The sequence below is a fragment of the Macaca thibetana genome, chromosome 3 (genome assembly GCF_024542745.1).
Source record: "Macaca thibetana thibetana isolate TM-01 chromosome 3, ASM2454274v1, whole genome shotgun sequence".
NCBI classification, from domain to species: Eukaryota; Metazoa; Chordata; class Mammalia; order Primates; family Cercopithecidae; genus Macaca; species Macaca thibetana.
In genome coordinates, this window is record NC_065580.1 from 81,419,602 (window position 1) to 81,433,077 (window position 13,476).

A 13,476-nucleotide genomic window follows, 5' to 3' on the forward strand; every position below is an offset into this window, starting at 1 on the left:
CAGGATCACTGTTCTAAAAGGTTAAGAGTAAATCTCTATGAGTTTTGTCAGTCTTAAAGCTAGTCAGACATTTGGAAAACATTAAAATTTTTATAGTGAGATCTGACTGATAAAATGAAAGATAATCCAAGTTGTCTTAAAGCATTAAAATGTCAGCATTTCAGCCCCATGAATTATAGTTTAAAAAAAGGCATATTTTATACGCGAATCTGAAACTGTATTTGAGTAACCTTGCTCTATTTTTATTTAAGTAAAATCATTACTGTGTCTTCAGTATCTCTGTTACTATCTCTTTACTGTTATTTTTAATTCCATAATATTCCTTTCAGATTTATTGTCTTTACATTAAACAGTAGTTTTCAGTGTTTTGGGGACTCATTAAGATTTGTTCAAGTAGTCTGAGTTTAAAACTATTTTCATTACACTATAAAATGTTATTTACTTTTCTGAACTCTGTTCTTTCATGAGTATTAGTGGAGACTTCCAGAGATTACATACAGTATAACAATAGAACCCACTGAATATGGAAACAATTTTGAGAACCCAGCTACCTTTTTTTATGTCAGCTATCTAGACTAATGTCTAGATATTTGCAAAAATGTAAAACAGTGCCACTCTCCTCACTAAATTTTTGTGTGTATGTGAATTGTATTTATTTTAGTAAAAGTGTATGCTTCTGTAATGGGCCCTTTGTTTAAAATAAATTAATGAATATTGCAAAAATTTTTCAGTTTTAATTTTTAATATGGTAACTGTCTGAAATATAACTCACATAAACTCTTTAGGGTCTGCAGTAATTTTTAAGAATGTTAACGAATCGTGAGCAGGTTCAGTTCATTCTTTAAGCTCATATAGTAAAGACTGTTTATTTAATAATTTTTATTGTATATTCATGATGGCTTTATGGTAATAATCTAAGCCTCTCGTTATGTTTTTTCTTTTATTGGGTAAATTTTGCTTATTGTGCTGAGATTTTATCTTAGTACATTTATTTCATTTCCAGAAAATAAGTAAAGATACTCTGATGAAGAAAATTTGTAGAAAAAAATTTGAAGGATGTATTTTATGAATAAACAAATCTTATAGGAATTGTATTTTTGATACATGTAGCTGTTTTTGATACATACAGCTGTTCCAGTCTCTTAATTTTAAGAAGTTGTACTTTGATGAAGGCTACTAGATGAACAGTGAGCATCTTCTCAGCCACTAGGTAGCCATAGAGTTATAATTATACAATGGGGTAGTCTGGATTCCTCATAGCTACAACTCAGGATGGTGGACAAAAGTACAAGAAGGCAATACAGGTAAGACTTAGAGGACCAGATTAAATACTAGGTAAATACTTGGATCAGAGAATCTGTAGGATAAGGTTAGTTGTCTTTTGAGCTTTGCAGTTAGTAGGGTTCTTTTGGAGCCAGTGGAGAGCTTTCTTTTTTACTATGGTACTTTGGATTACTTTGCACAACATCATACGTCATCATTTTTGGCAAGATGGCAGCTAGTTAATTAACAAAAATGTGTGAAGCAGCCACGTTTGGGACAGTGGGGTGTAATATAGTTTATGGGATTTGGAGAGTGCATCTCCTTCTAAAGGCATGCAAATTAAATGAAACTAAACACAATATTAAGCTACATAGTTTACAGTCTGTGGTCTGTACATCTTATCTATAAGCTAATTTGGGGAAATTTACAGGGAAACAGATACATTAGGATGTGAGAATTAGCCCTGAGGCATCTTCCTTGCCTTGCTGTGTCCCTTGATTGATTAGGTGGGAGCCCTGGATGTTGGAATAATAAAATACAACTTTTCTCCCTATTCACTGCCTTACTTAGTGTGCTGTTGTTTTGGGGGGAAATGATTTAAAGCATATTTACATATACATGCTCCTGGTTTCTAAATATTTTCTGAATGATGTTCCAAAACCCAGGATATTGCATGAATCAGTATTAATGAAATTTGCTTTTGACAGTAATCATTCTGTTAAAATGAAGGTCTTGTCTATTTCTAGATGGTTGTACTTGTGTACATAAGGATTTATGGGTCGGGCGCGGTGGCTCAAGCCTGTAATCCCAGCACTTTGGGAGGCCGAGGCGGGTGGATCACGAGGTCAGGAGATCGAGACTATCCTGGCTAACATGGTGAAACCCCGTCTCTACTAAAAATACAAAAAACTAGCCGGGCGTGGTGGCGGGCGCCTGTAGTCTCAGCTACTTGGGAGGCTGAGGCGGGAGAATGGCGTGAACGCGGGAGAATGGCGTGAACCCGGGAGGCGGAGCTTGCAGTGAGCCGAGATCACGCCACTGCACTCCAGCCTGGGAGACACAGCGAGACTCCGTCTCAAAAAAAAAAAAAAAAAAAGGATTTATGTAATGTAATAGCATTTAAAATTAAGAAACACATTTTAAACTAAAACAGATCTATGTTTGTGAGCATATCTTGCCTTCTATTTCCATTTTATACTCTTTAGACATTCTAGGAAACTTTTTTTAAAGACTGTATCAAATTGGATTTACTACTTTTTCGTGGTGGTTTTATATAGGCTGTTAAAAAAAAGGTTGAAAAATAGAATAAACATATCAGTTTCATCTGATGGCATTGTATACCTTTCTATATTTTTTATGACTTTGTATATAGCCTTCTGACATAGTCCTTTATCTTATTGGTGAGAATCCATATGAAATTTCTATTCTCTTTCATCTACTTTGTGAATATTCCAGATTTATTTAGAATAGTCAAAGCATGTTATGACACAACATGCTTTATTAGAAGGATATTTAAAACCATATTATGACACAACATCTTATTTTAAAAAATGAACTGTAGGGCTGGGTGCAGTGACTCATGCCTGTAATTCCAACACTTTGGGAGGCCAAGGCCAGAGGATTGCTTCAGGCCAGGAGTTTGAGACCAGCTTGGGCAACATAGCAGGACCCCATCTCTACAAAAAAAAAAAAAAAAAAAAAAAAAAATTAGCTGGATGTGATGGTGCCTGTAGTCTCAGCTACTGGAGAGGCTGAGGTGGGAGCATCACATATACCTGGGAGTTCGAGGCTGCATTGAACTATGTTCTCACCACTGCACTCGGCCTGGGGAACAGAGCGAGACCCTACCTCTAAAAAATTTAAATAAATAAGTAAAAAAATACTGAGCTATTGCTCAGGCTCAGTTATGCTGACTACAACTTAAGTTACTATGTTTTACATTATATAGTCTAAAGTTACTTATAGTCTGAGTAAGCCATATGGTAGTTTCTTCTGTAATTAAGGTATAATTTGCTGCTATTGAACATTGCTGTACTCTGTAGAGTAGAAACTATACATATGTATGTAGAAAATTATATTTGAAACAATATAAAACCGGGTGCGGTGGCACACACCTGTAATCCCAGTACTTTGAAAGGCCAAGCCAAGGAGGATCTCTTGAGGCCAGGATTTTGAGATGAGCCTGGGCAACATAGCAAGACCCCATCTCTACACAAAATGTAAAAATTAACCAGGTGTGGTGGTGTGTGCCTATAGTCCTAACTGCTCAGGAGGCTGAGGCGGGAGGATTGCAGAGCCCAGAAGTTCAAGATTTCATTCTGTTAGAGCATATATGACTGAGGTGGGATGGACAAGAATATTGATAGTGCATAATTGAGAGGATAAGTGTGATATGCCATTAGGTTATTACTGTATTTGAATGTTTCTTGTTTCAATAAACACATCAGTTTTACTATTAAGATACCAATAAAGCATATGTATGTTCTTCAATTATACTGTTTTTACAAGTGCCAGGTGGTTCTCCATGTACAAGACTGAAACTGTGTCTTCTTTCAGTTTATGTAACTTTGATCTGCTATGTCAGTTTTACCCAGGGAGCTTTGTTTAAAAAGAAAAAAACAAACAAAAAACAAGATTTTAAGATTCTGGACCAAATCATGCCATCTAGAGGCCCACAAGCTAAACTTAATCCATAGATGGATTTTGTTTGTTAGGAATAGGGTTAAAAAAGAAAACCTTGAATTTGAATGCCTTTGTGGGGGGCATTCCAGTATGCCACAGGCTCTGAGTTCTCACAGGCCTCACCATTTACTAACTGCCTCTCATCATTCATTTTTGTCTTTATTTCTTTTTTAGCATCTTTTAGGTCTCTTTCACCCATTTATGTTGATTGTTACTGCTTCTCAAGGCATTTGCATTTAAGGCCCTTGCCTCAGATTTGCTGAATCAGAATTTGCAGAGTTGGGCTCTAGTAACCTCTATTTAGAAACTTCCTTAAATGAATCTGATGACAGTCAGGTAATGGCTAAGGAAGATGGATCTTACATACTGGACATAGGTCTTGGTTCAGCAACTTAACCTCTCTGGCTTTCAGTTTTCTATCCATAAAATTGATATTAAAATGGTAGAACCTACCTCATGTGGTAGTGGTGAAGGTTAAAGAGATAATAGATACAGAAGCACATGTGCTTATTTCATGGTAGATATTCAGAAACATGTCTTTCCCTTTCCATCTTCCACTGGGAGTAGGATCTTGAAAGCTCCATTTCTCTAAGCAGGTTGAAGGGATATTCCATGTCAACCAATGAATTAATTAGGACACTATTTTGACTGGCTTAACAAAACCAAGTAACAGGTTGCTTAAACGAAGAAGAAGTTGAATTCACTCTAATAAACAATTCTAGACGGATTAGATACTAAGGGGAGTTTGGTTCCAGGGATTAGTTCCCTTCTTTCTTCCTGCTTCACCATCCTTTAGTCTGTTGCACTCACCTACACAGTCAGAGATGGTTTATCACTATCTTGACTGGATTCTTCCTCATTGGAAGTAGCAAAGAGGAGGTTAAGAGTAGGCAGCTTCCTTTCAAGGGCATGGTCTGGGAATTTCATACAACTTATTGGCCAGAACTTAATCACATGGCCACATCTAGCTGTGGGGAGGCTGGACCAGATAGTTTCTAGCAGGATAGTCATATGCCCAGTAAAAAACTCATAGGGTTCTAGTACTAATGGGAATAATGGATATTGTAAGACAGTTAGTAGTTTCTGCCATAGTAAGTATTGAGGTTTTTCTTAGGTCAGAGTCTTGGTCCAAATGCTTAACTCACCTATGCAAGCATGAACCCTATCTCTAATGACTCAATTTCAACCTCATTTACTTTGAAACATTAGAATAATTACCTAGATCTGGGCATTTGGGCTGAGGTTCAGTATAATCTTTATTTCCATTAAACATCTCTTTCACCAAGATTTAGAGCATGTCATGAGAAAGCAGCTGTTTGTATGTGTTAATGTAGTCTCCTAACTAAATTTTTGTATTTTATTTTTAAAGCTATATGAAGAAATTATAAGTAAACCCTGTTTTACTAATGTGGTAACTGAGGCCCAGAGATGTTAAGCAATTTTTTGAAGTCCCATAGCCAGTAAATGGTAGAGCCAAGATTGTATCCAGGTTTTTATGTCTTGAAATTCTGTGATACACATTGCTGTACTGTGACATCTGTAGATACCACACTACAGAACTGACTCATATGCTTTTTTTTTTTTTTTTTTAATATTAAGTACACATTAGTTTTTTTAATTCTTTCTATTGTATGTCTCTCCTTGATAGTGTTGTCATTTCTCTTTGGGTTGTAAAACTCTACTTAGAGACACTTGACATAACTTAGAGAAAAACTAATAGCTTATGTTTACTATTCCTTTTTTGGGACAGACATAAAGAATGAACAGTCTGTTGTTTTGTTAGCAATTACATTGTAAATTACTTTTTTGGACTGCATCTTTACAAGTTGTTTTTGATAGAATAAATCCTCTTTTTTGTACATTACTTTTTCTGAATGAAAATGTGCTGTTAGGCTATGAGAGAGCTGTAATTCCATTTGAGATTTTAGGGAAAGAGTTAAGGGCATAGCTTAAATTTTTTTATTGACAGGGCTTGGAATTTCTGAATTCTATTTTTTTTTTTTTTTTTTTTGAAACAGAGTCTCACTCTGTCACCCAGGCTGGAGTGCAATGGCGCAATCTCGGTTAATTACAACATCTGCCTCCTGTGTTCAAGCAATTCTTCTACCTCAGCCTCCCGAGTAGCTGAGATTACAGGCACATGCCACTGTGCCTGGCTAATTTTTGTACTTTTAGTAGAGACAGTTTTGCCATGTTGGCCAGGCTAGTCTTGAACTCCCAACCTCATGTGACCTGCTTACCTCTGTCTCCCAAAGTGCTGGGATTACAGGTGTGTGCCACTGCACCTGCCCCTTAATTCTATTTTTATCCTCAGTAGAATCTGTCCATTGTTAGTCAGTTAGAAATGCCACACTTATCTTGTTGGCTAGTCGAATATTGTTGTTTTGCAATATTAGTTTATGTGTGAATAACTTTAATATTTAATGATTATTCCTACCTAAGAGTATTAAAATCCTATTTGTTTTAAACAGTGATTTAAAAAAAAAAATACAGCCAGCCCTCCGTGTCTGTGGATTACACATTCTTAGATTCAACCAACTGCAGATCGAAAATGTTTGGGGAAAAAAAAGCATCATAAAAAAGAATACAAATATAAAACCAATACAGTGTAACAACTATTTGCACATTTACATTTGTGTATTAGGTATTATGAGTAATGTAGAGATTACTTAAAATATGTGGGAGAATGCATGTAAACTAGATGCAAATACCACACCATTTAACATAAGATACTTGAACATCCACAGATTTTGGTTTCCTTGGGGGGTCCTGGAACCAGTCCCCCATGGATATTGAAGGGCTACTATACAAGTACACCCAAATAATACATTATATTTGATTTCAATATCTTTAAACCCACAGGCCCTTTAAAGAAAAAAGTTGTTGGTAATTTGAAGTTGACATACAAGATTAAGTTTCTAAAGAAGTAATTTTTATCATTATAAAAATTATTTTTGTAATTAGACGTAACTAGCACTAGTAGATTCTTTGAAAAGCAAGTAATATTCTTTTGTGTTAAGTCTTTTATGACTCTTCAGATTACAAATGTTTACTATTTTTCTGCACTTTTTTTGTATAGGATATAGCAGATCCATTCTTTGCTTATTGTAAGCAACATGCAGATAGATTAGACAGAAAGTGGAAGAGAAAAAACTACTTGGCTCTACAGTCCTATTGTAAAATGTCTTTGCAAGAGAGAGAGAAGCAACTATCACCAGAAGCACAGGTATGGGATTCGTGTCAAAACCCGTGTGTTTTTGTTTTAAGGTTATGTGTGGATTTTACATCTTATGTGTGTTTTCCAGTGACATGTGAAGTATAATAAGAAGTTTGGTTAGTTACCTAGGAAGTGGATTGTGATTAAGGTACATAGTGAGTATAATTTTTGGCTGAATACAGTACTCCTCATTTAGTCAAACAGAGCAGTCCTTTATAAAATATATTTTTACATTGAAAAATGTGACTGTGAGGAAATTACTCTATCAGTGCAATATATTGACTACGTCTTGTTTCAGTCTGTTCAAAGGATTTGGTCAGTTTGCCAATATTTAAAATATAATTTTATATACATTAAATCTATGGAGACAATAGCAGTTATTAAGAAGAGAAACTTCAGCTTAATTAAATTAGTTTCTCCAAACTCTGATTATAAGTTAGGACCGTTGTTACTAGGGGCAGATATAGTTTATTGTAACTCAAAAATTATACAGTATACCTTAAGGATCATTCATACCTATAATTTGCCTTGGTATAAGAAGTTCTGATTATCTTTCTGTAAACATGGGAATAAAAATCAATGTAAAAATCATAAGGAACATGTTTCATTTTATTATCTTTTAAAATTTGAATACATTTCTTTTATAGGCAAGGATCAATGCCCGGCTTCAGCAGTATCGTGCCAAAGCAGAACTAGCTCGATCTACCAGACCCCAGGCCTGGGTTCCAAGGGAAAAATTGCCCAGACCACTCACCAGCAGTGCTTCAGCTATTCGTAAACTTATGCGGAAAGCAGAACTCATGGGGATCAGTACAGATATCTTTCCAGTGGACAATTCAGATACTAGTTCTAGTGTGGATGGAAGGAGAAAGCATAAGCAACCAGCTCTCACTGCAGATTTTGTGAATTATTATTTTGGTCAGTATAGACACTGATACATGCACAGTTTCACTGAGAACAATTTGTTAATGAAAGTATTTGATATACTGTTAATTTTTAGAAATTTATTAGGCATGCTACGTATATCATAGAGGAAAGTTTATTTTCCTAATATGTTGTGGGTTTTTACAAAATGCTAGGTTCATTTATTTGTGAATATACTTAAAAGTTTTAAACTATGTAGGTTTATCAATGTGATCATCTTTATGGCTAGTTTCTTCCTATGTCAGTTTTTACTTCCTACTAAAGTAAAATTGGATATTTCATTTAAATAGAGAGAAATATGCGCATGATTCAAATTCAGGAAAATATGGCTGAACAAAAGAATATAAAAGATAAATTAGAGAATGAACAAGAAAAGCTTCATGTAGAATATAATAAGGTAAGTTAGCTACAAAATATGCAACATAATGTGATAGATCTTAGTGATGATTTCTTTTGTGATCGTATGGCATTTCTTTTATGTTTTATTTTTAAATTCTTCTGGAGCTCTTAGGCTCTTCCCTATAACTCCTACTCCTCATTAGTTTCATTATCATCACCATCTCTTTCTGAGCACTTTGTGTGCCAGGCATAATTTTAATCTGTTTACATGTATTATTTAATTCTCAGGTTAACTTTATAGTGTAGGTTATAATCATTGCTTCCATTTTCAGGGAGAACACTGAATCCTGAAGAAGTTAAACAATTTGCCCAGGTTCACACAAGTAGTCAAGTCACAGACTTGACAAGTGAAGTCAGTTGGTGTGAGGCCAACTCATCTGACTCTATTCTCTATTTCTAGCCAATAAACATTGCTAGAGAGCTTCACTTTCTAAGTTTGTAGAAAATTTAGAAACTTTTCTTTAAATTATTATTTATCTTGAATTATATCATAATGTTTGGAATAAAAATTTCCAAATTTGAATTTTCATGTAACCTCTTTATCCTAATGAGAAAAGATTCAAAAAGAAATATCTTATAAAAGCAAAATGTGGTTAAAATGTCATACCCAGTATAACTTGACATATAAAACGGGTATTGACTTATTGTTAGAAAACATTTTAAGTCATAAAGAAATAGTAGGAAGTACGTTTCCAATAATCAGCTACACTGTGTAGTAAAAAGAGTACTTAGAATTAGATTCAGAGGACCTGGGGATTCTTGCTAGTTCTGTGATCTTGGCCAACTCACAAAAGCTCTGTGATCCTTAGTTTTTTTCGTTGGGAAAATAGTGGAAATACCTCTTGATAGAGTCAGAAGGATTGGTTAGCAGAATGTGATGTTATATAGCAAACTGTAAAAAAAGGTATAAACCTAGTTATCATCATTAGTAAAAATGTCAGCAGAAAATAAAATGCTTACAGCAACAAATACTGCTGAATAATTGGATAGCCTTGTATTTCAGTGGTATTGTGGCTTGAATATATTAAAAATATATGGATATATGGAGGCCGAGCACAGTGGCTCATGCATGTAATCCTAACACTTTGGGAGGCCGAGGTGGGTGGATCATGAGGTCAGGAGATTGAGATCGTCCTAGGAGTTTGAGACCAGCCTGGCCAACATGGCAAAACCCCGTCTCTACTAAAAATACAAAAGTTAGCTGGGTGTGGTGGAGGGCGCCTGTAATCCCAGCTACTCGGGAGGCTGAGGCAGGAGAATTGCTTGAACCCGGGAGGTGGTGGTTACAGGGACACAAGATTGCACGACTGCACTCTAGCCTGGGTGACAGAGTGAGACTCCGTCTCAAAAAAAAATAGATCGAGACCAGCCTGGCCAACATGGTGAAACTCTGTCTCTACTAAAAATACAAAAATAGCTGGGTGTGGTGATGCATGCCAATAGTCTCAGCTACTTGGGAGACTGTGGCAGAAGAATCACTTGAACCCAGGAGGTGGAGGTTGTAGTGAGCTGAGATCATGTCACTTGCACTCCAGCCTGGCGACAGAGTAAGACTGTGTCTCAAAAAAAAAAAAAAAAAAAAAAAAAAATTGTATATATAGAGAATAGAATAGAAATGTAGATATTTCTTAAATTGTCAGATATTTTAATGAACTTTACTAATTTGATTACTTTGTAGCTATGTGAATCTTTAGAAGAACTACAAAACCTGAATGGAAAACTTCGAAGTGAAGGACAAGGAATATGGGCTTTACTAGGCAGAATCACAGGGCAGGTTAGTTTCTTTCCAATTACTGTCTCCTTCAATTCTTGCTCTCTATATGATTTTCAAAGAACAGATTTTTGATACAACTGTCATTTGACTAACCGAAGAATTCTGTTTGATCAAGGCCTAATCCTTTGGGATAATGATTTCTGCTTGAAATACACCTAGAGCATTGGAAGCTGCCTACTGAAGACCTCTAGTTTAATTTGGTTGTTTCAACAGCTATCTTGTGTGCAAAATTTTTTCATTTGCTCTAACTGATTGACCTGTCATTTGTGATGAAGCTTAAGACTTGAAGCATGAGTTTTTCCTAATACATTCTTCTTTCTTTTAATTTAGCAGTTTTAGATTGCTTGCTACATTTTTTTCTTTCCTGTTCTTATGCTGTATTTTTTTTCTATTCTTTGGATGTATAATTTAAAATTTAAAAAGGCAAACTAGAGATATTCATTTTTATGTTAGTTTGGTTTTCAGCTGTATAAGAGATGGTTATTTAAACTTTTATGTTAAGATGTATTTTTTCCCCTTCAACAGTTGCTGTCATCGTAGTTATTTAAAAAACTTTATTCATGAACACCTTTAGCCTGTTAAAGTTTTTGGTGTTGAATAATTATTGTTAGATGGATTTCTTTGAATGCCTTTTTTAGTACTGTGTATATAATTGATAAATTAAGTTTTTAACAAATATTTTTAATTATATTTTTTAAGGATGATGGAGACCCACTGTTTGTGGTCCTTTCACTAAAAAGTAGTTTTATTTGTGAAGGAGCTTTTCAAGGAGATATTTTTCATTATACTTGTTTTAGGGGTTTGTAAAAAGTCAAGTTCATCACACAGCTTGTGTAGACATTTTATGAAGTGATACATACTGATTTGTACTGTGCTGTACCAGCTTTGAAGATGCTTTATGTGAAAAGAATGTATGTGGCTTGTATCATAAAGAATGTTTTAATAGGTGAGAATTAGTAGTTGCCTCTGGGAGGATCAGCCTTGGTCCCTGGTATTAGGTTGGTTGATGGATTTTTGGAAGATGATGGTGTTTTATAGTTAATATTTGGAGGAGTTAATGTTGAGTATAAAACTTTAGTTTATTTGCCAAGCTGGCATTATCTTTTGGCTTGATTTGCAAATTTTTCTCATAAGAATCTCCTGTTTAAAATATTATCTATCATAAAAGACAGTTTCATTTATTAAAAGACTTTTAACAGAGGTTTGCAAATTTCCTTTTGCAAATGTAAAATACATAGCCCAAGTAGAATTCATTTATACTGCTTGCATGACACTTTTTTTTTTTTCAGTTGGTTGAACAGATGTGGGCCCACTAGGCCACTGAGAAATGACTTTGATAGATGGTTGCTGTCTGAGAAGCCAGCATACTACAGATTAGTAGAAACCCAAAGAGAATCTCACTTGCTTTGTTGGAGAGTTTGGTCCAATAAGATAATTTTTCTAATTAACCTATAGAGCACCAATATAGCTGGGGTGCTGAAGAAAATAAACGGCCTCAATATTCTTTTTGTCAAGTGTTCTGTGTTTTTTTTTTTTTCAAACCTCCTACATATGTGTCTTTGTCTTTCAAAGCTGAAGTAGAAGTTTAATTTTTATGTTTTAGTGTACCACTGAAAATTGATGGAAGTCTGTAATTATAGATTTCTAATGGAAATAACTATTAGAAGAAAGCTCATTTTAATCCTTTTTGCCAATGTAATAACTGGTAAGGCAGATTTTCCCCTAACAATCCTACTATATTTACTTAGCTTAAGTGGCAATTAGAGGAAAATGTTGCTTTTATTTCTTTCTTAAAACAATATATACTACATTTGTTCAAATCAATAGAAGTTGAATATACCAGCAATTTTGCGAGCACCCAAGGAGAGAAAACCAAGTAAAAAAGAAGGAGGCACACAAAAGACATCTACTCTTCCTGCAGTACTTTATAGGCAAGTAATGAAATTAATAATGATAGAATAATACTGTGTATTTTTTTTTACTGATACTTATTAGAAAGAAGATCCTGCAAATATTTGAGAATGAATTATGTCTGTAGCAGAATTTAAGTGCATTTGAAATTCATTTTATCAAAGATGCATTCCAGTATGAATGATAGAGGGGATTTTTGTTGCTGTTTTAACCTAAACTCTATGGAAATGAGCAGTACTCTTTGGGGAATTGGAAAATTACTTTAGATAACATTATGGTTATTGTCTTAAATAATTAAAACAATATAACAGATGGGCATTTGTATTTTATTTTACTTGAATGAATCGTAGAGTTTGTTTTATAGATAGTGATGGGTGTCATATACATATATAGAATGAACCTATTGCCTTTGTGGATAGTGGATAATGAAGATAAGTTTTAGTTTTTTGTCTTTTTTTTGAGACGGAGTCTCGCTCTGTCACCCAGTCTGGAGTGCAGTGGCACAATCTCGGCTCACTGCAACCTCCGCCTCCTGGGTTCACGCCATTCTCCTGCCTTAGCCTCCTGAGTAGCTGGGACTATAGGCGCCCACCACTACGCCTGGCTAATTTTTTGTATTCTTTAGTAGAGACGGAGTTTCACTGCGTTAGCCAGGATGGTCTCGATCTCCTGACCTCGTGATCCACCCGTCTCGGCCTCCCGAAGTGCTGGGATTACAGGCGTGAGCCACTGCGCCCGGCCCGATAAGTTTTAGTTTTGAGGTTCTACACTTTTTTTCTCTTGATGCTCAGTTGCAATCACTTTGTTTGCATAAGTATTTTTGTTTTTTATTTTCTTTGCTCAATATTTTCATTGTTCACCATTATAGTAAGTTTATTGTAGTCAAGACTTCTTTCCATAAATAAATAGGTTACGATCTTACTTTTTCCCAAATAATTTATATTGATTAAGTGAGAGAAGTTTAAAAGATGCTAGTGTTTTTGTATGTGTGTGTGTATGTGTGTGTATATTTATCCATGTATATGCATACATATATGTTATGCATGTATAAATACATAAATATTCTTCTCAAAATTTCTTTCTCAGAAATAGTAGCAATAACAACAATATCAATCTCCATAACTACCTTCTTTTTTTTTTGTTGGAGGCTCCCTCTACAAGTAATAGCAAATAACTTCCTTGAAATGTGGGGAAAGCCCACATTGTATTAGTGTACAATGTGAACATTAGCACATTCTCAGGCCAGCTTTTTCAAACATAGTTGGTTCATTTGGAACCATCAGGCAATATCACTATGCTTCTGACT

At 34.9% G+C, this 13,476-nt stretch overlaps 2 protein-coding genes across 11 annotated transcripts in view; one reads left to right on the forward strand and one right to left on the reverse strand.

Annotated features, from left to right (window-relative positions):
* The window catches only part of NDUFA4 (NDUFA4 mitochondrial complex associated), a 711,072-nt gene that overhangs the window by 92,846 nt on the left and 604,750 nt on the right, over positions 1–13,476 (reverse strand). The window lies entirely within an intron of this gene.
* Positions 1–13,476, forward strand: part of PHF14 (PHD finger protein 14) — a 200,367-nt gene that overhangs the window by 54,154 nt on the left and 132,737 nt on the right. For all 10 annotated transcript variants that reach the window (XM_050783024.1, XM_050783014.1, XM_050783016.1 and 7 more), the window contains exons 8-12: positions 7,025–7,171; positions 7,810–8,080; positions 8,377–8,483; positions 10,164–10,259; positions 12,087–12,190. In XM_050783024.1, coding sequence (XP_050638981.1) covers positions 7,025–7,171; positions 7,810–8,080; positions 8,377–8,483; positions 10,164–10,259; positions 12,087–12,190 — 725 coding nt within the window. The remainder of the gene's footprint in view (positions 1–7,024; positions 7,172–7,809; positions 8,081–8,376; positions 8,484–10,163; positions 10,260–12,086; positions 12,191–13,476) is intronic.